Source organism: Acomys minous, assembly GCF_964271855.1.
Source record: "Acomys minous genome assembly, chromosome: 16".
NCBI lineage: Eukaryota > Metazoa > Chordata > Mammalia > Rodentia > Muridae > Acomys > Acomys minous.
This window is the reverse complement of record NC_140498.1, coordinates 84,843,329-84,867,505: the sequence shown is the minus strand read 5'-3', so window position 1 is coordinate 84,867,505 and position 24,177 is coordinate 84,843,329. Positions and strand designations below refer to the sequence as shown.

Sequence of the window (24,177 nt, the reverse complement as noted above, 5' to 3'; positions counted from 1 at the left end):
TGGCATAATGCCAATAAAACCAAGTCAGCATCCACAGGCTAAGAGCTACACTGCCAGTCCCAGCCTTCCTAGAGCCCTAGTCAGCTACTCCATGTGCGGTTATAGCTACACCTTCAAGCTGCCAAAGGAAAAGCTAAAATTAAAAGAGCTATACATCTATGGAGACAGTCCCAGTGAATAAATACAGGAGAGATGGTCAGTCTGGTTCTTTAAGCAAAAGGTAAATCTTGGGTTTTTTCTTCATTGTCAACCTCAGTCCAAATGGCAGTCCTGCCTTTTTTTCCCCCCTGCCTCTGCTGGGGTCAAAGTCCTGCATCATACCCATCTGCCATTTTTGCTTATTTTAATACAATGAGCCTCCTACAAGCCACCTGTAAACGTCTCAGATGGAGATGGCGACAAGGGTAGATGTGGAGCAGGATGGCCGGAGCCCCTTCCTTTATGCCCTCGGCAGCTGCCATCCCCCTCCCCTGCAACGGCTACCTCAATGCCTGGGCATGCGCCTCCTACTAGGAGGGACATAGTGCTGCATGGCCCCACATGCACAAGGCACTGTGACAGAGAATTTCTGGAAACTGCGGTGATACCTCAGGCTAGTTTCAACCCCCTCAAGTCATTCTTGCCCACTCTGTCAAGACTTAACAAGCTGCGACTAACATAAACCCCTTTTAAAATGGATTAATTCAGCCGACCCCGGTTCCACCAACCCAGAAGCTCCCCAGCGTTGCTGTAACTGCCCCTGACATCTCCATCCATATAGCTGAGAAGCGCCTTGACTTGGGGCTTTCTATGAGAACTTCATGACATTGCCTCCATGGTGACTTATGGCACTGAGGTAACCTGTGTTCCCGGGCCACAGTCACTCTTATTCAGTTTAGAATAAACTGTTATTCCCTTGAAGTGAGAGCTCTGTTTTTGCACCAATACTGTCCTCTTTACCACTGAAAATTAGGCTGAGAGTCATGTAAGTTGCAGGGTGGGGTGTTTGTGCAAGGCCTGGTGTTAGAGACCGGAAGGTGGAAAGGAGGAGGGAACACAGGAGGACACCAGGGTGGCACTCCTGATCACATCCTCTGGTTTTCTCATGTCACTTGGCTGTAGCTCTACTCGGAGCAGCATGCCTGGGCCCCAAGTGTCTTGCTTCCCTTTCATGGCCTGGGATACCTGTGGCCACCTCTCAGCCTGGCTACCTCCACTTACCAGGTATTCACTCTCTGCATCCAGGGCACTGGTGGCTTCATCCAGGATGAGCACAGGTGGGTTCCGAACTAGAGCACGTGCCATGGCCACCCGCTGCTTCTGGCCACCTGACAGCTGGGCTCCCTTCTCCCCGGTCTCTGCAGGGAAGAGGCACAGGGTGAGTTCTTAGGAGGCCCCTCCCATTCACCTGGGCACCAGCTTTGCAGACATTTCTGAGGGCCCCCAGCTGGGAACACCCAGAAAGGGCAGCTCAGGAAGAGATGCCAAGATTAACCCTTCATGCAAAGTGTGCCACACTGCACCAGGGAGATGCCCGAACATAGGACAGCGCACTGCGCAGTGAGTGCTGCAAGGCTGAACACAGTCTCCTATCTTCTTGGACTGGACAACTGCACTGTGATGCTTTGCCCTGACACACCCTGCTGTGCAATGACAGTGTGTTGCCGTCACAGCGTACAGCCCTGTCAGCAAGCCCGTCTCAGGTAATATCCTACAGGTTGCCTCTCTCCCACTGAGGACCAGAGGCGGTGTTAGGTGTGATTACAGCACTGTCATTATAAACAAATATAAGAACAACTCAAATGTCTGTCAATAGGAAACAAGTCAGCAAATCATTGTAAAAGCCCACACACTTACGCAGGCAACAAGGAAAGAAGAAAGAAAGGTGGGATGGGGTGGGATGGCACGGGGTGGGGCAGGTCCTTGCACCAGGATGAAAGGTCACTAAGATGTACTAAGTACAAAGGCCAGGTGCAGAATTTAAAGAATGGAGCTTTCGCTATACAAGGGTGGAATAAAAAAGACATTTATCTTTACATAACAAAACTCCAATAAAAGACCAGTGCCATGGTGCACTTTTGTGACTCCTGTACCTTGCTCTGGGAAACAGGTGATGCAAGCTCAAGGCCACCCTCGGCTACACAGCAAGACCATGTGAGCAAATTCAAGAGAGGGCTGGAAATTGTAGCAGGTAAAGGCCCTTGCTGCACAAGCAACAGTTCAATCCTGGGCCCCAGAGAAGAGAGAACTGACTTCTGAAAATACATCATTAAGTGGCCTAGAGACTAATATGTGCGTGCACACACACACTGTTGAGACACGGTCTCCTCATAAGCCCGGCTAGCATAGAACATGTAGCAATCTCCTTGCACTGCTGTGTGCATCTAAACAAACATTCTGTTTAAAACATTACGTGTGGGTGTTTTGCCTGCATGTATGACTGACTGTGCACCGCATGCCTAGGGCCCATGGAGGTCAGAAAGCATTGGATCCCCTGGGACAGGAATTACAGCTGTGAGGCACCATGAGAGTGCTGGGAATCGAACCCTGGTCCTTTGCAAGAGCAGTGGTGCTGTTAAGCTGTTCAGCCCCTTGTTTGTTCATTTTTGAGGCAGGGTCTCACTGTGTAGCCATGGCTGGCTTGAAGTTTGCTATGTAGACCAGGCTGGCCTCAAATTCAGAGATCTATGTGCCACCAATCTTGGTGGCAAACATGGTCCTTACCAGATGTTCTAGATTAATGGAGGAGGTCCAGATGCCACAGAGGCTAACTGACAAGGTCATGTTCCTGTGATGGGAGTGTCATGTCTCTGAAAGGAAGATGGAATGGTGGGCATGGGCACATCGGACGTCCCTAACTCAGAGTTGTCTCACTGTACCTGTGCTGTAGCCGTCCTGCAGCTCCATGATAAAGCCGTGGGCATTGGCCTTCTGTGCAGCCTCTACCACCATCTCGAAGGGCACAGTGGGCAGGCCATAGGAGATGTTGTCTGTGATGGAGCGGGCAAACAGCACGGGCTCCTGGCTTACCAGAGAGATCTGTGGGGGGAGCGGAGAGCAAGGTGGCTAGGAGAGGCTGGCAGTGAACCCACCAGCTGTCACTGGAGCCTCCCCAGCCCCGCCTGGCTGACGCCAGGAGTCTCAGGTCTGAAACCTGATCTGCACACTGGCTGCACTCAGCTGCCTCTCCCTTCCTAGCAGGGCCCTTGGTACGCAGACCTTCCGAGACCCCAGGCCTCCCAGAATGACAGTCTGGAGCCAGCAGATCTTGTTGCTCTGAACTAAGCCAAGTTCCCCCTGACCACATGGGGTATGGGGTGTAGCTTTGTGACTTTGCCAGGTCAGGGTGCATGAAGCCATAGCAGACCTCCCTGGCAGTTGCCCTTTGTCATCCAGGCTAACCTAGAACTCAATATGTAGCCCAGGCTGGCCTTGAAATCCTGAGAACCCTCCTATTTCCAGCTGCCACAGCTTCTCCCTTCTAAGGGAGCAGTTCAAGGACAGTGTTGCCCTGTGATTGGGTTAGGAATCGGATTCACAAAAATAGCAGTAGCGGGGCAGGGCATGGTGGTGCACTCTTGTAATCCCAGCACTCAGGAGGCAGAGGCAGGCAGATCAGATTGCAGTGAGTTCGAGGCCAGCCTGGTCTACAAATGGAGTCCAGGACAGCCAAGGCTACACAGAGAAACCCTGTCTCAAAAAACAAAACAAAACAAAACAAAACAAAAGCAACCAGCAGTAGGGGCTGGTGGGATGGCCCAGTGGGAGGAGGATGTGCCACCAAGCCTGACGATCTGAGTTCGATCCCCAGGACACACATAGAGGAAAGAAAAACAATGCTAATTGTCCTCATCTCCACATGTGTCGGTCGCGTTGCCCTGTGTGCATCCCATACACAAAAGCAGCAGTCAGGAGCATGTTGTAACACTGTGATGTGAATGAGTGAAAACAACCTAGCTGTCCATCATTGGGGACCGGTTAAATAAACAACTGATGCATACACACAGCACACTTTTATATGCACCTTTATATACCTTTACATAAAGATAGGGAATAAATTGCCAAGCGGTTCCCTGAACAACCCTGAGACAGAACTGGAAAGGCAAGGTGGAGGGGAACTCTCCTGTCTACACTATAAAATGCACTGAAGGGCTGGGGAGGTGGCCCTGTGGTTAAAGTGCTTGCTGAACAAGCCCACACTGGTGCTGGGAAGACAGGGAGGCCTGACCCTGACTCCAGCCTCGGAAGGCGAGCTGGGACCCTAGAGCTGGCTAGTGGGAACAACAGCCGCTGTGAACTCTGGGTGTGATTGAGAGATCCTGACTCAAAGTATGGGGGAAGGAAAGAGTGATCTAGGGTGACCCTAGGCCTCTACACACCCTCACACGTGTTCATGCACCCCTACAAACATGCATTCAAACATACATACACACATGAAAATGGAAAAAGGAAAAAAAATCACAATATGAGAAAAGTCACTAAATCATGGCTACAGTTTTGTACTTGCAATATTTTTTTAAGATGTAAAGGAGACAGTATTCCCCAGAGGAAAACCAGATGATTAATAAACATATGAATGGGGCTTGAAGTCTTTTACCATGAGGAAGTGAGAGAGCCCACAAAAAGCTACTTCCTCATATTCATCACTTAGCAGAGCTAAGGACTGACTGGTGGGTGCTATGGTGCCACAGCTCTGCCCAGGGCTCCCCTGCTGGAGCTCTGTGGGACTGCAGCCCAGAGGGTCACAGACTGGGACCCTTCTCTGCTGCCCATCTCTGCTCACACACACTTAATGGACATTTGCTCATGTGTGCACATTTGCTCACACGCACGTGCCCGTCTTGCACACATGCATGCCTTCACACACTTGTGCTGTGAAAGGCTCTCCTGGATAGATGGTGCTGTCTAATACACAGTCTGAACATCTGTACAGGCTCCTCTGCTGTGATGTCAGCACAGGATCAACTTTTTCCTTCTTTTAAAGAAAAATCTATATTACATTGTGTGTGTGTGTGTGTGTGTGTGTGTGTGTGTGTGTGTGTGTGAGAGAGAGAGAGAGAGAGAGAGAGAGACAGAGAGACAGAGAGAGAGAGAGATTTTTAAAAAAGACATGTAGCCGGGCGGTGGTGGTGCACACCTTTAATCCCAGCACTTGGGAGGCAGAGACAGGTGGATCTCTGAGAGTTCGAGGCCAGCCTGGTCTACAAAGCGAGTCCAGGACAGTCAAGGCTACACAGAGAAGCCCTGCCTTGAAAACACCTCCCCCCAAAAGACATGTAAGTAGAAGTGGGAGCAAGAGAGTGTAAGAGGGTAAATATCGACAAGACATCCCATATGCAAATGACCCGCCACCACAGGCCTGTTATTGTCTAGTGAGTGTCTACTGATGAAAACACTGAAAAAGAAGGGAACAGAGGCCTGTTCGTGGCCGCATGTCAGCGCATGGCCGTCTGCACCTGCAGGTGAGGAGCCTAAGGGAACAGGGAGACCCTCGTGCACATTGACTCTGCCTCCAGGAAGCTCAAGCTGGGTGAAGCAGAGCCATGGCGTCTGCGTATGGCCAGAGGTAAGGTTAATGCAGACCAGGGGAGGCTTCACCGTGAGGGGAGGCAGCTGCCCGAGCCTTCTATGTGGTTAGGGTCACATCAGCCACATCTGCAGCATGGCTCACATAAAAGGGAAGGGTCAGAGGACAGGGCATGCGGCACTCACCACACGGTGCAGGTACTTGTGGTCATAGGCACCGATGGGCTTGCCGTCCAGCAGCACGCGGCCACCTTGCAGTGGGTAGAAGTTCTCCAGGATATTCACACAGGAGCTCTTCCCGCTGCCTGAGGGCCCCACCAGGGCTGTCACCTTGCCTGGGGACAGGCTGAAGGAGACATTCTGCAGGGACACAAGATGTTCAGGTCTCAGAGGCAGGAGGAGGGCATCCCCTAGCCTGCCCATGCCTTCAGCCTCAGCTGGTGTCGCTGGCCTCTGAGCGGTCTTCCTAAGACACCAGGACTGGGGAGCTTTGAACCTGTTTGGTTTTTTCTGAGGTACTGGGGTTGAACACAGCGCCATACACATGCTAACCAAGAGCTCAACCACTGAGACGTCTCCCATACTGGGGTCCAGGCCAGTCTAGAACTTGCTATCTAGCCTTGACCTAGTGGCAATCCTCCTACTGCAGACTCCCAAAAGGTGGACTTGTAGCTTAGTTCTCTTTTCACCGCTGGCCTGGCACTTACTGCTCTGCAGCCCAGGGAGGCCCGTGATTTGTGGTCTTCCTGCCCTGGACCTCCTTGGTGGCTGCGATGACAAGCATGAGCCACCAGCACTAGGTTAGTGGCTCCTTTATATTTGCAGTCCCTTGTCTGGAGTGTTTACTACAGAGCCACCTGTTCAGCTCCTGCTCCCTGGATTACCTCTGAGGAGCCCTGCTTGGCTGTTACGACCTCTCCCCTCAACAGGACCCAGATCCTTGCCAGAGCTTCTGGAGGGGTGTGGCATGCAAATTAAGGGTTGCATTACACCAAGTGCAGCACAGCTCTAGGTCCACCAATCTGGCTTCTTGTTAAGTATCTGAAGAAGCCCCCCAACACATACCATCACTCAAATCCTTTTTTTGGTACTGAGGATGGAAGGCAGGGCCTGGGGCCTGCTAGGCAGGCATCTACTTGAGCCATGCCCAGCCCTCTCCAGCAGGTCTTACTGGAGTTCAGTTAGGGGGACGATTCCTCAGTGGAGCCATTGCTACATAACTAAGACGTGGGAAGGATGGTTCTGACAGACCTTGAGCTGCTCTTACCTGCAGGACCTGCGTGTGGGGCCGAGTGCGGTAGGTGAAGGTTACGTTCTCAAAGTCCACCCGGCCCTCGAGGTGGTCAGGGGCCAAACTCCCATCATGCACCATGGTTGGCTGCCGGTCGATGAACTCAAACACCTTCTCAGCAGCTCCCACGCCCTGCATCAAGCCACTGTAGACAGAGCCCACGGACTGCAGGGAAGATACACAGCCTGGTCCCACTGACAGCTCGTTTCTGGCACCCACCAGTGATGGCATGTGGGGAGGTTATGGGACAGAGTTGCAGCTTTGGGGGAGATTCAATGGAGCCCTTAGATGCCACCTACTGGTGCAGCAGACAGTGATCATGAAGAAATGAAGGTGTAGGAAAAAGTCACACCACTATGTTGGATCATTAGGAGCCAGGGCCCAGGGTTGGTCCTGATGATTCTACCACTACCCTACAGAGGCTGTGGCGTAAGCAGTGCAGGGCAGGTGCAAGCTTTTCTAGCTACCACGGCAGGTTCTAAGTTCCTGTGTGTGCGTGCGTGCGTGTGTGCGTGTGTGCGTGTGCGTGCATGTGTGTGTGTGTAGGCAGGATCTCATGATGTAGCTCTGGCTATCCTGGACTCACTCGGTAGACCAGGCTGACCGTGAACTTTCAGAGACGCTGGGATCACAGGGGCGCACCAGTTTGACAATTGTTTTTCAGGGCTTCATGTAATCCAGTGTCTCAAACAACTTAATAGAGTTGAAGATGTTCCTTTGAGACAGGATTTTACCATTTGGCCAGGCTGGCCTGAAACACAGAGACCCACACTCTCTGCTGCTGGGATTAGATGTGCACCTGATGCCCTAAGTCAGGTGTTGGGGAGGGGAAGCAAGTCCACAAAGGGTGAGTCATGATGTGGCCAGCTTGGGTTCCCTCCCTCTGGGGACAGCACAGAGCACTGGAGACACCCCAGCTGCCAGAGCTGGGGACTCTGAGTTGATGTCCAGGCTACCCGCTGTTAGTTCCCTGCTCTGTGTCCCACCCAAGGCAGAGGCCCCAGGCCCAACCTCCTGCTTCCACCTCTCCAGTGCTGTGGCGGAGGCCCGCAGCAGCATGCCTCCTTGATTCATGCACGCTCAGCAAGCACTCTGCCAAGGGAGCCATCTCAGCCCTAATTTAATCTTTAAAATCAGTCAGTTATTTATTTGTTTTTTGAGACAGTGTTTCTCTGTGTAGCCTTGGCTGTCCTGGACTCACTTTGTAGAACCAGGCTGGCTTCGAACTAACAGAGATCTGCCTGCCTCTGCCTCCCAAGTGCTGGGATTAAAAGCGTGGGCCACCACACCCGGCTTTTAAAATGGATCTTATTTTGTTTGTTTTTTCAAGTCAGGGTCTCTATGTGTAGCCTTGGCTGTCCTGGCCTCACTTTGTAGACTAGGCTGGCCTTGAACTCACAGCGGTCCACCTGCCTTTGCTTTCATGTGCCACCACGCCCAGTTTAAAATGGGTCTTAATGGATGGATACTTTATATACATTCTCTGTGGCTACAACACACCCAACATGAATATAAACAATAACAGTAGCCTCTTCACTGAGCACTTTTAAGCAACGAGGTGGCTTCTCTCAGAAGCACAGACCCCCACCTCACACAGAGGGAAGTGGTGGCAGAATACAGAGGAGGGTGCCAGCCTGGCTCCTGTGTTCAGCCCCTTAGGTGCTGTTGTAACAGTGATGCCATTTGCTTGGCCCAGAGGTTGTCTCTCTGGCACTGTTATCCTGGAGGCACTGTATCTGAATTCTGAGGTGGGTCTTATGCAATCTTACGCGCACATTCTGTTTGGCTAAAAGCATACCCACCCAGTATAAATCTGAGCCTGCTCTCTCCTGCACAGCTTCGCCCCGCCCCTCGCTGCCCCTCACCTCCATGCAGTCTCCCAGGACAAACTCGTAGATGATGAAGGCGATGAGGTTGCCGCTGCTCATCTGCCCTGAGATGACAAGGTGGCCCCCGTAGTAGAGGATACTGACCTGGACCACCAGGAGTGTGAGCTGCACAGAGGGAGGTGGGTTATGTTGTGAGATCTCAGCCGGACCTGGACCCTGCCCTCTACTCTGTCCCCTAACCCCTGTGAGGACCAGGGGAACAGGAGAGTAGCCTTTTTCTCTTGGACTTCAAGTTACTGGATGGAGTTGGTGACAAGTGTCTCTTCCCACTGAGCCATCTCACTGGGTACTGGAGGGCAGCTGAACACCCTGCCACAACCGGAAACTTCACTGCCCCATCTGTCTCTCACACTCCTCCCCCAGTAGCTCCCTACAAAGGCCCTAGCTGGAGCAGGCTGTGGGCTTGGCAGCAGAACAACGCTTTCTTTGTGAGGCCCTGGCTGGCACATGCCACCTTCAAGTTCCTCTGCTGGGCCAGGCAGGGCTATTAGTCCTCATTGCAAAGAGCATGGCTCAGAGAGGTTGGTTCACCAACTAAGGTCACACAGCAGCCGGTCAGGGAAGGATAGTGAAACCTCTTTGTTCCTTTAGGTAGGTTCCTGAAGGGTGCTGTCTTGGGGACCCTGTGCTATGGACTTTGGGGGAGGGCTGAGAGATGAGACAACCTGTAACCTTCCTGGGATCCTCAGCAGCCCTTCCCCACCCCAAGCCAAAGTGAGGTGAACAGCTGGACAAGTGTCATCAAGAGGGCAGAAGGTGCCTGCTGGGGATTACCTGACAAAGGCGGCAGCTGGCTGGGCTGCCTCTCTCTTCTGCTGGGCTGGCATTTTTCAGAGGTAGTGCCTCAGACAGTGGCATCTGAGTAGTCTTTGCTGGCTGGCTCCCCTGTACCCCTCCAGCTACTTCTTCCCATAAAACCGCACCCCCTACCCCCACCACTCCAGGCCAGCCTACCTCCCATCTCCAGGCTATTGGGACAGGGACAAACCAAGTTCTCTGCATTCTCTAGGGAGGAGCTAGGGCCTAGGCTGGGCCTCAGCCAGCTTGGGGACGCAGCTCCTACCTACCCTGCTGCCTTGCACAGGATAGGGACAGAGGCCTCTGAAGGAAGGACACTGTGGTCTTTCCAGGAAAGACTCTGATGGCTTGGCACCCACATATGGGGACCAAGCAAGGGCTCCCTATCTGGATGCCCATCCCCTCACCCTGGCATCTGCCCACACGTACCCCGCTGCCCCAGACGTAGGACATGTAGGCCACCGCTTCCTTCCTGTTCAGCTTGTACACCTGCTGCAGCTTTCGCAGGAACACCTCTGCCTCCTCCTCCTCATTGGCGAAGCTGCGCACTGTCTTCATGGCGCTGATGGTCTCCTCAGCCGTGGTGCTGGCTCTGGCCAGGGCACTCTGGACCTCCTTGGAGAGCCTCTGCACACAGCGATGGGCAGGACCACCTCACTACCCTTCTGAATCCAGCTTCACCCTACCCTGCCCTCCCCGACCCCGTCTCCTCCTAACTGATGAGACAGACTCAAGAGAACAGACCGCAGTGGGGCTCTGGAGGGTGCAGGCCAGCTCCTGAGGGCTGGGCGATTGATAGCACCTAAAGGAGACTGCTGACTACAGTTTAGGGCAGATCTTTCAGAAAAGCAGAGTCCACATCCGGCCCCACGCTGGCATTAGAACAGTAGGCCCTGGATGTTGCTCGGGCTGTATACAATACTAGAAACACCAAGCACTAGGGGCACTGGTTATCATCACCACAAGCTGAGTAGCCCTTTGCTGGTGGTTGAAAGGAAATTGTTTACAGAGGGAGCGGAGAGAGCATCCCATCAGGGCTGGAACTCCCAGGGATGCCTGAGCCTGTCATGGGGCTCACATCCGCAGGGCTCCTGCAAATCCAGGAGGCCAGGGAGAGTGAGCCCAGTTAGCAGGCAGTGGCTGAGGGCCTTCAGACTGTCTCCTACTGTGTCACAGGCAAGGCCTACTCACCATCCCCCTCAAAACCTAGAGTCAACCTCTGCCCTGTCACTTCCCTGTCTCCAGTCACCTACCCAATAGCCACCTGGTGGTTTCTCAGACACACCAGGCACATTCCTACCACAGAGCCTTCCTGTGTACCGTGGCCTCCACTGGGAATACATGGTCCTGAGAGCCCACGTCCTCCACACGCATACTCACAGCATCACTTTGTGCTTGCCCTCGGTACCTCCCTGGGCCTCATTCTGGCTCAGGTGGGTCTGAACTTACAGTGGCAGTGATCTCAGCCTTATGGCTGTGAGCCATGAGCCTGTGGATACCTGAGGCCTGGTGTCACCTGCAGCCTGTTGCTTCCGCACTTCCCAGCGCGCAAATGAAGAGATGAGTGGGCACAGGCTGCCTTAGAGGAACGTCACCCAGCCTGTGACCCAGGCTCTGCCTGGGGGCTGGAGGGCACCCACCTTGTAGTACTTGCCGTAGACGTTGGACACCATCATGATGATGGGGAAGCCCATGAAGGTGACCAGGGAGAGCTGCCAGGAGAGGCTGAACATGAAGACCACCACGCCCGTGACCTTGACTGTGTTCCTCAGGAAGATGTTGATGTTCTGGGAGACCAGGTCGCTGACCATGGTGGTGTCAGAGGTGAGGCGGGAGATGAGGTCCCCTGGAACACAGGCACTCAGCCCTCTGCGGCAAGGATGCCCAGAGCTGCCAGGGTGGGCGGAGGGGATGCTAAGGGACTTCTGGGATGGATAGTGGGAGTCAGACTTCTCCCCCACCATGCCTTCTGGAAATGATGGGGGGCACTTCTGGAACACTAGGGGGCCAGCTCCAGCCCCTAGTACTGTTCTGTTTGGGGCCAGATCTCAAGTAGCCCAGGCTGGCCTTGACAAGAGTCAAATGTGTGTGCCACCACACAGGGTTCCAGCATGTCCTGTGAGGCACCTGCCTGTCTACTGAGAGGAGGAAACCGTGGCTGAAGGTCAGCAGGGGAAGGCTGGCCTGGTTCTACACACACACCCACCACAGCCAGATTTCAAACTTATTTCTGCTAGCAGTCACTGGCAGTGGGTGAACACCCCCCACACCCAAGTCACAAGCAGCCAGCTGAGCTCAGAGAGGAATGGAAAGGAACACGCAGCAGGTGGCTCTCATGCAGGGTGGGGTACAACAGCCACCAAGGGCAGCTACTATAGGAGGGAAACAGGCTCTGGGGGTGAGGGGCAGGCAGGGGTGGGTTGGCTGGGTGCTTGGGACCATGGTGGACACTGTTTCTCTCCCACTTGGTTCTTTCAATCACTTGGTCATAGGAACTGGGCCTCTGTGGGTCATGCTCTTGGGCAGCACTGGCCCCTGGGGTTTTCACAAGGGAATGAGAGGCCTTGGTCACTGCAGAGATCTCAAGAGGCCTGGCCAGGGTCCTGTGGTGGCCACAATTCACACCAAAACCTCACCAGGCAGCTTAACATCCCCGGGCTCCACCCTCAACTGGAGCACAGGATGGGCTGGCAGGGCAACCCATGCTGCTCTCAGGCCCCACAGGCAGCTAGCTCACCCCGGACACCTGAAGTCCCCAGGAGGGACCAACCTGTGCGGTTCTCATCAAAGAAGCTTGTCTCCTGAGACACCAGTGAGCGGAAGAGACAGTTCCGGAGACGAATGTTCAGTCTGGCAAATACGAGGGTGAAAATGCCGCCCCGAATACCTGCGGCCAATGAGCTGATTGCAGATGAGAGATGGTCTAGCCGGTGTCCTTCCGGCAGGCAACACCCCCCACCCCCCACCGAAGGACAGAGGACAGGCCACTCTGTAGGGACAGTGTCAGGGCCTAGAGCCCCTCCTCAGAAGGTCCAACAGCTAGGTAAGGGGCCCAACACTATCAGCCAGACCTTTCTAGAACAGAATAGAAACCAGTCCTTTGGGCTACATATTCACAAACTAGCCAGGGAGGGAGAAAAAGAAATCCTTAGGGACTGGAGCCATTTTGGGAGACAAGACGGTATAGCTCTAGGATGCAGCTCCACCAAAGGGCTCAAAGCCAGTTTGGGCGGTTGTGGCAGTGCTGGTCCTGCGCCCTCCTGCCCTCCCTCCTGCAGGAGTGATGTGTATGGGTTGGGTGGCTACCTGCCGATGGCCAGCAGGCAGACGACAACAACGGCTGTGCTGAACTGGTCCATGCTTTTCTGGATCACAATGCTGTCAATGGCCCGGCCTGTGTAGTAGGGCAGGAAGGTCTCACCTAGGAAGACAAGGCAGGCTCAGCAGAGAAGCCCATAGCAACCCTCTCTGCTCACCCAACCCACAGCCTATCCTGCAAGTGCCTACTTGCCCCTGTGGTGGCTAATCTGTCAGCTTAATGGGACTTAACCACCATGGAAACAAACCTCAGGTCATGGTTATGAGGGAGTTTCTCGACTGGTTGCCTGAGGTGGGAAGACACACTGACCGAATAAACCAAAGACAGCAAGCAAGGCACCAGAGTTGGTCTCTGCTCCAGGCTGGATGGCATGTTATCTGCAGCCTCATGTGCCTAGGCCATGACTTCCCCACCAAGATGGACTGTGCCCTCAACTGTGAGCCAAGGTCAACCCCAGGAGGAAAGGAAAACACCGTGACACATCTGCACGGCCTGGCTGACACTGAGCATGCCTGGGCACCGAGCATAGGATGTGCCTCTTTCCCTCCACAGAAGGGCCTGCGCAGGTATCCACTCCACCCATTCCGCACAGGACCCACGGCTCAGCAGCAGCGGAGGGATGCCAAAGGTGATGTCACTCTTCTCGGGGTGGAATCCACCCTCTAGAACCAGGAAGACCTTGCTTGCTCTTCTGGCTGCCCTGGTCCCACCCCGCTGAGGGGTGGAGCTCTGCAGCTAGCAGTACAGATCTATAGGCTTCCTGCATATTCAATCTGCTGCTGACTCAGTGGGTCACAGAGCAAGCAAGAGGAATGGCTGAGACCCAACACAAATTCATACATGTTGAAGGTCACCTATGTAGGAGGTGGAGCTTTGAGGTGTGTTTCACTCAGAAGCTGGGATGGGCCTGTCAAAGTTCTGTCCTTCCCTTTCTGCAGCTGCCCTCAGGTGGGGTGGAGAGCACAGTCCATCTTCTCCAAGGGCCCTGCTATGCTCACTTGGATGCTGACACCAAACTCAGCAGCACCTTTTAGCACTGGGGACAGAGTAAGCCTGGCCCTGAGCTGCACTCCAGCTCTCACAAGCTCCAAGGCTGCAGTTGGGGCCCTGACTCCTCCGGGGTCTCACTGCAGCTCTTGTCTTAGGCTGAGCTGGGCTTGAGGTTGGATAGGACTCTGTAGGTTCTCCTTACAGAACAAGGTGCACACTGGCCTTCTGTGGGGCTCTGGCGCCCTCTGCTGGACGTGGAACAGGAACCTCGAGGTGACCAGAAGGGGTTTCTAGCCACAGCTGGCTTTTACCTGAGCTGAAGCATTGCCTCAGTTTATCCACAGGGAAGAAAATATCAGTGAGCTCTGATAATGAACTGTGTGGTCCTGGGTGCTGGGGGGAGGGAGGATGTGGCAAACCCTTCTGAGGAACCTGTAAGCATCATGGACGCTCCAAATCCCACACTAGGCTTCAAGGGTATTTTCCAAATCTGACCCCAGGCCACAGCCCGCTCTGAATCGCCCATCTCACCTAGACTGTCTCAGGGGCTGCTCCCCATCCTTGAATTCAATTCAGCTTTTGGCCACCTCACCTCAGCCCACTCATTACTGCCAGCTTACTCAGGGTCTGAGCGGGAGTCTTTGCAATAGCTCATGACAGCCATGCAGCAAGGCACGGAATTCTCCTCCTGCCTCACTCACTCCTCAGCCTGCCCCAGACGCTTAGCCTTGGTGCCTCTTTAAAAACCTTCTGCCTCAGGACCTGTGTACGGCTGACCCCTCTGCCTAGAGCACATCTTACCTCAGACATCTGTTCTCTTATCTCCTCCAAGTCCCAAATGTCACCTGATGTTCTTACGGGTTTGGTGGTTCTGTTCTTGCTATTTGTGGAAATGGCTTCTTTCCACAAAGGAGGAGACTGGAGCTCTCAGCAGCTACACCGTTTGCCCACATTTCTATACTGTTGAGATGCCAAGAAACTCGACGAAAAAATCCTGGAGTACAGTGCTTGGGAGCTGAGGCAGGAGGATTTGAAGTGGAGGGTCAGCCTCAGTGATTTAAGACCCTGTCTCAAATAGCAAACACAAGTCTGCTATGATATAGCACATGCCTACAGCTAGCTCACTTGGAAGGTGGAGGCAGAGAGATCTGGAGTTCAAGGCCAGCCTGGGTTACATAAGGGCCTGTCTGAAAAAGAAAACAACCAGTAAACAGGAGCTAATGAGTTGGTAAAGTGCTTGCCAGCCGAGCATGCGCTCAGACCCCTGGCACTCACGTCAACAGCTGGGCATGGTGGCTGGTGCCTATAACTCCAGCACTGGGTGGCAGAGACAGGCTGATCCTGGGAGCTCCCTGGCCCGCCGGCTGCATGAGTGAGCTCCAGGTTCAGTGAGAGACCCTATCTCAAAAGATGGTGTGCAGGGTGGCTGAGGAAGACACCTGACATCGACTCCTGACCCACATACAGCCACGCAGGCGCCGCATACACATGGGCACGAAGGAAAATAAAATGGAAAACAGAAAAGAACTGGGGCTGGGGAGAGCCTGATGGCCGAGGTTCTCCAGGACCGACCTGCCGTCCCTCAGCTGTCCTCTGAGCGCCACTCACCAGGCATCGGCTCAAGCAGCCTCCCCCAAATAAATAAATATAAAATGTGATTTAAAAATGAACCCTTCTAGGACAGCCAGGGCTACACAGAGAAACCCTGCCCTGAAAAACTACCAAAGAGAGACAGAGAGACAGAGACAGGGATAATGCTGACGCCCAGGGTGTGGATACACACCTTAATCTTAGCACTTCAAGAGGCAGAGGCAGGCGGAGCTCTAGCTCTGTGAGTTTAAAGACAGCCTGGTCTACACAGAGTTCTAGGACAGAAAGGGTTATACAGTGAGACCCTGTCTCAAAAAGATAAAGTGTGTGTGTGTGTCTGGTGGCTTTTCTGCACTTAGGTCAGGAGGGGACAGGAAAGGGTCATCACGGGATGAGCGCTTGTGGACTGAACAGACCCATGTTCCAGGTGCCTGATTCAGTCTGCACCAGCGTCGGGTGCCCTCTGGTCTCACTTAGCTCTCACAAGCATAGTGCTCATTGCAGGCCGAGAAACTGAGGCTTGGCTTGCGGGGCATCAGTGCTGCTGGGCCTCACTCAGCCTGAGCCCTTGGCCTGACATAACCACGAGGGCTGCCTGAGCTCAGCGGCACTGTAAAGCGTCAGTACCCCCTGGGCATGCCGCAGCAGCACAGAGCCACCACAGGCACAAGGTCATGGAATGACAACTGGTTCCAGGGATCAGGACCCCGAGTGGGTCAGACCTGGCAATTATCACCAACACAATGGCTGAAGGTCATAGAAAAGCCAGTCAGAAGAATCCAAGATGGTGCCCAAGAAAAGACCCGGGGCTTTGAGGCACGTGCAGGAGAAGCTGGTTAAACTGAAAGGGTCAGCCTGGAGCTCACAGCCACTCAAGGCCAGCATGCTCCCCGTGTGCTAGGATTTGTCGGAGGCATTCTGTCTTCTTAGCTCACTGGCCCGCTCCCTGTCTCCCAACACCGCAGGGACTGCTATGGTTTGACTTTGACATCCCCTCGGAAGCCTGTGTGATGGAGGATCGCTCCCGTCCTGGGCCTTCCTCTCCCCGCCTCCTCACTCCCCCTTTCATCAATCAGCCCCTCTGCTTTCGGCTCACTCTGAAGTAGGGGTCCTCCGTGGTGCTCTGCCTCACGATAGGCCCCAAACTCATGGAGCCAGACAACCCACAGCTGGAACCGGACTCTGCGAGCCAAGCTACCCTTCCTCCTCTCAAGCTGTTGTCCTGGGGGCTCTGTCACAGCAACACACGGCTGATTAAAGCGGGGACTGTGAGCCCTACTTTACAGACACAGAGACCAACAAACAAGCTGAGTAACTGGCTGATAGTCACACAGAGGCTAACGGAAGAAACTGGGGTGGGGGAGCGGGCGGGGCACCTGCCAGCTCAGGCGCACTGGCCTTTGGGAACACCCGGCTTCATGGCCGCTCCCAGGTTCTGTCCCTGTGAATTCCCGGGGCGCCTACCATGATGTGCCAAGTTCTATGCTTGCTGTTCCCCAGAAGAGGGAAGCAAGGTTCAGAAAGGCTGACAGACTTAGGCCAGGTCACACAACTCAATGAGACCCCAGGCTCTGCCACCCGTGCAAAGCCACCTTCCTGCCCACTCTGCGGAGAGGACTGGCCCTACGGCACCAGGCAGTTCACCCTCAGACCAAGACACACTTCGCCCTTCAGCTCCATCCAGTCACATGAGGCAAGTTCATACAACAGGAGACAGCTGGGGAAAAAACACCCATGCTACAGACACACAGGGAATCCCAGGCAGCCGAGGAAAGTAATGAGGGCCTGTTGGGGACCACGCCGAAGGCGCTAAGGGAAAAAAAGACCAAAGCATGCACAAGGTGGGAGTAGCTCAGCCCCTGTGCTGGGAGCTAGAGTGGGAAGCATCAGAGAGAGAGACTAGGGCACTGCGGCATGCGGCTGTAACCCCACTGCTGGGGAGGCAGAGTCAGGTGGGTCCCTGAGGTGGCTAGTCAGCTCCTCTAGCCGACTGGTGGGCGCCAGGTTCAGTGAGAGGCCTTGTCTCAGAAGCAAGTATGAAGAGGATACTCATACTGACCCCTGGCCTCTGTGTACACACAAGGACACACATATACGCATGTACACATGTGATGGGGAATAAATGGGCCTCCTGCCCACAGGCAAGCCTATAGCCTTCTGTGGCTAGCCCTGGGTGAGGGCAACAGGGGTGGAATTAGCTAAGTGCACACGTCACAGCCTTTCCAGATTTTTTTTCCTTTTGTGTTTTTGAGACAGAGTCCTACTCTTTGCCCACACTGACCACAGACTCTCAAAAACCCTCCTGCCTCAGTCTCTCAGGTGCTGAGGCGGCAAGGTAAGATGTCATTACCCATTCCTTATGGGTCTCTGGGAGGTGTAGATCATAAGTAAACGGCTGCACGTTTGAGAGGAAAGAGGCTGCTGCGTGCATCCCTGGAGACCAGGGCTCAGTGTGGGCCTGACCCACAACCCCACTTACCCAGAGCTGCTACGATGAGGAAGAAGGAGGCAGCTACTAGGAAGGCCACATCCGGCTTGGTGTAGGACAGCAGCTTCTGTAGTGTGGCCCCTGACGCCTGCTCAGCAGGGGCCCCACCCTCCCCGTGGAAGCCCTCGTTCCCAGGCTCCAGGGCCTCGGCATCCTGCCGCACAGTGGCCAACAGCCCCCACAGCAGGAAGGAGGCGGCCAGCGAGATGTAGGTCCACACAAATAGCGCCCAGAACCACGGGTCCCTGATGGGCCTGCGCACCTCCGAGAACAGTAGCAGTTTGGCCATGGCATAGATGCCCACAAAGAGGCACACAAGGGTGATGACGAACCATGAGGCCCGTAGGCGCCTTGGCCCCAGAGCGCTGTTCTTGGCCACACCGATGGTAGCCCCCAGCAGCAGGCAGCTGCGATACAGGCAGGCAGCCCAGAGGTCCAGCACCGAGTCGAAGATGTTAAAGTGTCGAATGTCCTCCAGCAGGCTGCGGTCCAGGTGGCTGAAGGCATAGATGGCCGTGGTCACACCAACGTCCATGCTCACGAAGGCCAGCGTCACTACCACCGCCTTCCACAGCCGCATCCTGCTGGCTGGTGGCAGGCGGGTGATGGGGCAGGCTTTAGCTCACCGGGGCAAGGCCATCATTGACTGCTGGGCAAGGCCACACCTGTGGGGCAACAGACTGCATCAGGACAAGAGGTTCAAGCGTGTTCCTAGGGCTGCATGACCCTGAGAGAGTCTGGTCATCACAGCTATCTCCTGGGATGTTGGAGGTTCTTCTCATGCAAAGAATGTTTACTTAGCATCTGTTGTAGGCCTGACTCTTGTGTTTGGGATTTAGCAAGGAGCAAAAACTGAGGTAGGTTTAGGCCTCTAATCCCCACACTCCATTCCAGAAGCAGAAGTAGGAGGACTGCGTAGAGTCTGAGTTTAGCCTGTGCTACAGAGAGAGCGAGACAGAACACACACACACACACGAACACACACACAAACACACACACAAACACACACACACACACACACACACACACACACTCGTGTGTTTAGGGAGATGGCTCAGTGGGCAGAGCACTTGTTTAAACATGAGGCTCTGAGGTAAATCTGTGAGTCCCAGGGTCGAGGTGTGTGTGTGTGTGTGTGTGTGTGTGTGTGTGTGTTAGAGTTAGGAGTATCCTGGAGCTCACAGACCAGCTAGAATTGATGAGCTCCAAGCTCAGTGAGAGACCCAGGCTCAAAACGTAAGGTGGGGGCTCATTATTAGGAGCAGTTGTTAACTGCCGCTCTTGCAGAAGGCCCAGCACCTGCACTAGGTGGCACAGAGCCACCTGTAACTCCAGCTCCACAGGCTCTGATGCCCTCTGGACTCCACAGGCTCCTGCACACATAAACTAATGCAGGCACACACACTTAAAAATAAAAATTTTGTATTTTCAAAAGGTGGGGAGTAATGGAGAAGATAGCTGACATTAACCTCTGAAGCACATGTGTGGACATGCACTGACACACGCATGAACACACACATGGACACACTTGGGCTTACATGGACACACATACCCACACACCACCACCACCAGACAACAAAGAGAAACAAAAAACAATGACCACGAATCACATAGATCCCTGCCCTTGTGAAAGTGACCTGCCTGTATAAGAGGGAGATTTTTAAAAAGTTCTGATGGGGCTGGAGAAATGGTTCAGTGGTTAACTTCCACAGGACCCAGGTTCAATTCCCAGCACCCACATGATAACTAACAACCATGTCTAACACCAATTCCAGGGGCTCCAACATCCTCCATGGACACTGAATGCATGTGGTGCACACACACACAGATGTAGGCAAAATGCTTATACACATAGAATAAAAATAAATCTTCAACAAAAGAAAGAAATGGCTGGTCTTGAATGCTAATAATGAGGCCTGTAACAGAGAAAGAGGGGCAAACAGGTGATGCTTGAGCAAACTCACGAGTTGAGGGAGCTAGGCTTGGTGGCTCAGGCCTGTAACTCCAGCCACTGGGGAAGCTGAGACAGAAGGCTGGCAAGTTCAGCGAGACGCAGTGTCAAAATTTAAAAGTGAAGAGAGTTAGGATCAACTTAGGGGTAGAGTGCCTGCTTATATGAGGCCTTGGGTTTGATGCCCAGTACACAGAGAGACAGGGACAGAGAGGAAAGAATCTGCCCCAAGGACATGGGGTGGGGTAAGCATTTGGACAGGTGGAACAGAGGGCTCTGAGGCAAGAGTGTACCCCTTGTAGTTGGGGAAGGCAAGGAGGGCTCAGGCAATGGGAGAGAGGGTGGTGGGGGTCACCTGGAAGACTTTGTCACCGTGAGGAGGGTGGAGCTGAGATTAGCAGAGCTCACAGATGGCCACTGGAGCCTTCACTGTTCATTTGCACAGGGGAGTGATGAAGTTCAGGGAGCAGGTATCAGGCCTGGCACACCTGGCGCATACTAACTGGGGCTGATAGCAGCTGTGCACGGCGTATCTCAACTCATCTTTCACTCTCTCAGGTTCCATGGCAACCCAGAGACCTTTGTGTCTGCATGGAAGTTTCCAGAATCATTTCAGCCAGCCTAGGTTCGCCCTCATGCCTAGTCCTAGACCTTGTTTTTTTCTGGATTTTGCTGTCCACTTCACTGAAGCTCCTCCCACACAGGGCCCCTGGGGACTCACTAGGGACACTAGGTGTGGACTTAGCAGCCTGGGGGTGGAGTTTGGTTAGGTTTAGGAAGCAATGGTGCCCTGTTAGTAAAACAGGCTATGCTGTGAACCCTCCATGGACGGGGAGGCGCTGAGTGACAGGAGATGATCCAACCTGAGGGACCTCTTTTCCCTGTTGCTCTGGTGGCCACACCATGGGGGCTGATGTTGAGCTGAAGGGTCATCTAACCTTTTACACGACGTCAGTTTGTCTGCATCTCCATTTGCTGCTGGGGAAACCGAGGCACAGGAAGACAAACTTGCCTGCTCGGATCACTCAGCCAACACGGGCCCAAAGCAAAGGAGGCCCTGTATAAAGGGCCCCAGCATCAGGGTCCTCTGCCTGTGCACACTGCATGCCTGACATTCAGCAGGTGCCTAATAACTGCACCGCACACTTAGGGAACGCGCGAAGCCCCACACCACCTGCTTTCCATGCTAAGGCTTTGTGAGGTTTGCACTGTCGTCATTTTCAGGTAGCCGATGGCCAAAGTGAGGCCCAGAAGAATTTGCCCAAGACCACACAGCTGGTGGAAGGCAAAGAGACAGTCAACCAACACTGACAGGATGTATTCCTTTAAGAAAAAGAGTTGGCATCACTGGGGGCTCAGTCAAGAAGCAGAGGTGGCGACAGTAAGAGCCTATATTCTCGATGGGAGCACGACCAAGACGCCACTAAGTGGTTTACATGCATTGATGTAAGACCCCCATGAAATATATCCTAATTTTACAGTTTAGACACCCGAGGCACAGAGAGCTCAAGTGACATGCCCTAGGTCACACAACTAAGCAGAGCTCCAAGGTCTGTCTGTGTTCCACACCTCTGTACTTGACAGCAGTCTCTTCCAGCTGGGCACGCTCCTTGATGCTGCTAAGGAAGGGTCTGAGATGCAGAGGGCATGGAGAGTGGTGGGGCCCAAGCCTCAGGGGTTTTGGGTTTTTTTTTTGTTTTTGTTTTTTGGTCACCCCAGCACTGCCAGGCAGATTTGAGTGTGTGTCAGAGCTGTGGCTTGATTACTCAGCATCTACCTTTCCAAAGGGAGCCGGGGCCAACTGGGGTCAAGGCAGAGAGAAGGCCCAAGACAGGCAGGCTCCCTGTCCCCAGCCTTCCTCCAGCGCTGCTGGGTCCGAGCTGCCAACGCACCTCCCGGGCTCAGTCTGCTGCAATGCAGACGCCTCAGGGAGTGTGAGTGGGTGAGCTCCACTCGGAGCCCAAGAAGGGAAGCTCCTGGCCTAGCGCCACCCCAGGCCTCCTGCCAAGCAAGTGCTAGCTTCACTAGGCCTGCCAGGCAGCCAGGTGCTGCCTTGTTGGGGTGGGCACCAAGGGTCCATGGCCCCTAGGAAGGGGCCAAGACTCAGGAGTGAGACAGGAAGATAAGTCAGACATGGGGAGCTGGCCTGCTAACCAGCCTCCCTCCTCTGTCTGTCAGTCATGGGAGATCCCTTCCTGAAACCCAAAACAGTCCAAGTAGCCAGCTGCCCACACCTAGGAGCCCCGAGTGCCCATGTCCCCTGGAAAGAACACTCCAGATGTTGACATCACAGGCTAGCTGAAGCACTTTTGCAGATGGCAAAAATGAAGCCTGGTAAAGGAGGTAGAGGGACCTATCTAGGGGTCATCCAAGGCAGAGCACCCATAGTACCTAGGTCCCCTGCTTCCCAGGAGCTGCACCCTCCCATTCCAAGCTTCCAGGGAACTGACTTCAACTCAGGGCAGGGCAGGGCAGGGCAGGGCAGGGCAGGGCAGGGGCAGGGTGGCAGGTTGCTCGTGTTAAAGAAGCTACTGAGCAGAGTGAAGTGGAGAAGGACACAATCACGAGGGGAGGCTGCTGGGAACCACATGCCTCTCTCCTCCATCTGCCCGGACTCTGGGGACGAACAGCTAGGTGGAATTGGAGGACAAAGTGTGGGCACACAGGTGATGTGCATGGCCCAAGACAGTGGCTAGAGGCACAGCAGGCTTTGCTCTGGGGTCTGGGTGGGGGTGGGGTGGGGTGAGGGAGTGGGTGAGGGGCGGGGGGCGGGGGCAGTAGGGTCCAGTTGCCTTGACCCAAATGCTAAGGCCTGGCACAGGCCTGGCAAATGATTCCAGGCCCACTGGGTTGTGTTTTGTTTTGGTGTTGGGGGCAGAACTCAGGACTTTGCTGGTGCTATGTAAGAACTCTCCCACTGAACTACACCCAGGGCCAGGGGGGTGGGTGGGTGGGATGAGGTGGGGGAAGAGCCAGCTTTTTCTTCCCTGTAGAAGAGATGCCTGCCTGGAGTACCTCCAGCTGTCAGTTGTAGACAGGGTAAGCAGGACCAGCCAGGAGACAGCGTAACTATCATCACAAGCAGAACAGCTACCCATCTTGGGTTCCCTGGTGCCTGTACCTGGCAGCTGTGTGACCCAGTGCCCTGGGAGGCTCACTGCCACCATACCCATTACAGCTAGAGGGAACCCCCAGACTTTACCCTCCCCTGGAGGAGGAAAGGCGAGCCCAGGCTAATTAGAACTGCAGGGGAAGGTCCTGCTTCCAGCGGCGCCCATCCACCCCTCACTCTGCAGGCTTGTCACTGCGAGGGCCCAGCCCCCGGAGAGGCACTGACTGTCCTTGTTGCTTTGGGGTCTCTGGAGACCAGGGCACACCCAAGCTGGGTCCACATGGCTCCGTCCTGACTCCCGCCCTTGCTGGGCCCACCACATCCCACTGCTGTGACTGGCACTCGTCGGGCGACGCCAGGTGGCCTCAGGGAACCTGGTGGCAAACCAAGGGGGTCCTAATACCTGTCCCCACGCCATTGGCAGCAGGGGCATGGAGGCCACCCCTCTCTAGGGGTGTGGCGGAGGGCAGAGAAGCCTCAACCACACTCACAGCATCTCACTTAACTCAGGCCAGCGAGGAGGTGCCCCTGGGACCGCAAAGGCCCGCTTGCGGGCCGGGAAGGCTTGGCCCAGGCCAGGCCTGGCGCTCGCAGCCCTCAGAGGTCACCGTCGGCTTCATGCTGGGCCACAGGCCTCCAGGGTCTCCTCCAAACGCACCTCATCAGGTCCTACAGACAGCGTCTCAGAAGGGTCAAAAACCGGCCGAATTCCCCGCAGCGAGCTCCACAGAGCTGGGGGCGGCCCTTACCTGCCACCTGTCACCAGGTGAACCGTGGGAGGGGGAGGGACACGCCAAGGCCCGGACGCAAGGGCGCAGGATCCCGCCTCTCACCGAACCCGCGCGGCGCTCTGCTCCGCACGCCGCCGGCGCTGCGCCGCTACAAGGTCGGAGCCCAGCCCCGCCGCCGCTGACAGGCGGGCGGCGCCGAGGGCGGAGTCTCAGGGAAGTAGGCGGAACATCCCGGGTGGGGCGGGGCCTCTGAGACAGAAGTTGGCAAGCCCTCCTGGATGGGCGGAGCCTCAAGGAAAGTGGGCGGGATATCCTGGGTAGGGAGGGGCCTCGGGGAAAAGGGAGTCGTCCAAGGGAAAGGGTGGGGGTGGAGTCTTCATAACAGGGCCTCAGGAGAAATGGGCGGAGAGAGCCTCCCTAGTGGGCGGAGCCTCAAAGAAGTGGGCGGGACATCCTGGGACTGGGAGCGTGGGGGGGGGGCGGAACAAAGCTTCCCAGGATGGGGCGGAGCTT

General features: G+C 54.8%; 1 protein-coding gene across 2 annotated transcripts in view; it reads right to left on the bottom strand.

Moving 5' to 3' along the window:
* Positions 1–24,177, bottom strand: part of ABCB9 (ATP binding cassette subfamily B member 9) — a 45,577-nt gene that overhangs the window by 9,459 nt on the left and 11,941 nt on the right. The window contains exons 1-11 of one of the 2 annotated variants that reach the window (XM_084762021.1): positions 23,683–23,848; positions 17,862–18,535; positions 12,790–12,904; positions 12,254–12,384; positions 11,124–11,329; positions 9,913–10,110; positions 8,662–8,790; positions 6,773–6,961; positions 5,692–5,865; positions 2,859–3,018; positions 1,201–1,337 (exon numbers count right to left, since the gene is read on the bottom strand). In XM_084762021.1, the coding sequence (XP_084618147.1) occupies positions 1,201–1,337; positions 2,859–3,018; positions 5,692–5,865; positions 6,773–6,961; positions 8,662–8,790; positions 9,913–10,110; positions 11,124–11,329; positions 12,254–12,384; positions 12,790–12,904; positions 17,862–18,450 (2,028 nt within the window). In that variant the 5' untranslated portion in view covers positions 18,451–18,535; positions 23,683–23,848. Of the gene's footprint in view, positions 1–1,200; positions 1,338–2,858; positions 3,019–5,691; positions 5,866–6,772; positions 6,962–8,661; positions 8,791–9,912; positions 10,111–11,123; positions 11,330–12,253; positions 12,385–12,789; positions 12,905–17,861; positions 18,536–23,682; positions 23,849–24,177 lie in introns of those variants that run through there. The other variant, XM_084762022.1, reaches the window with a different exon arrangement.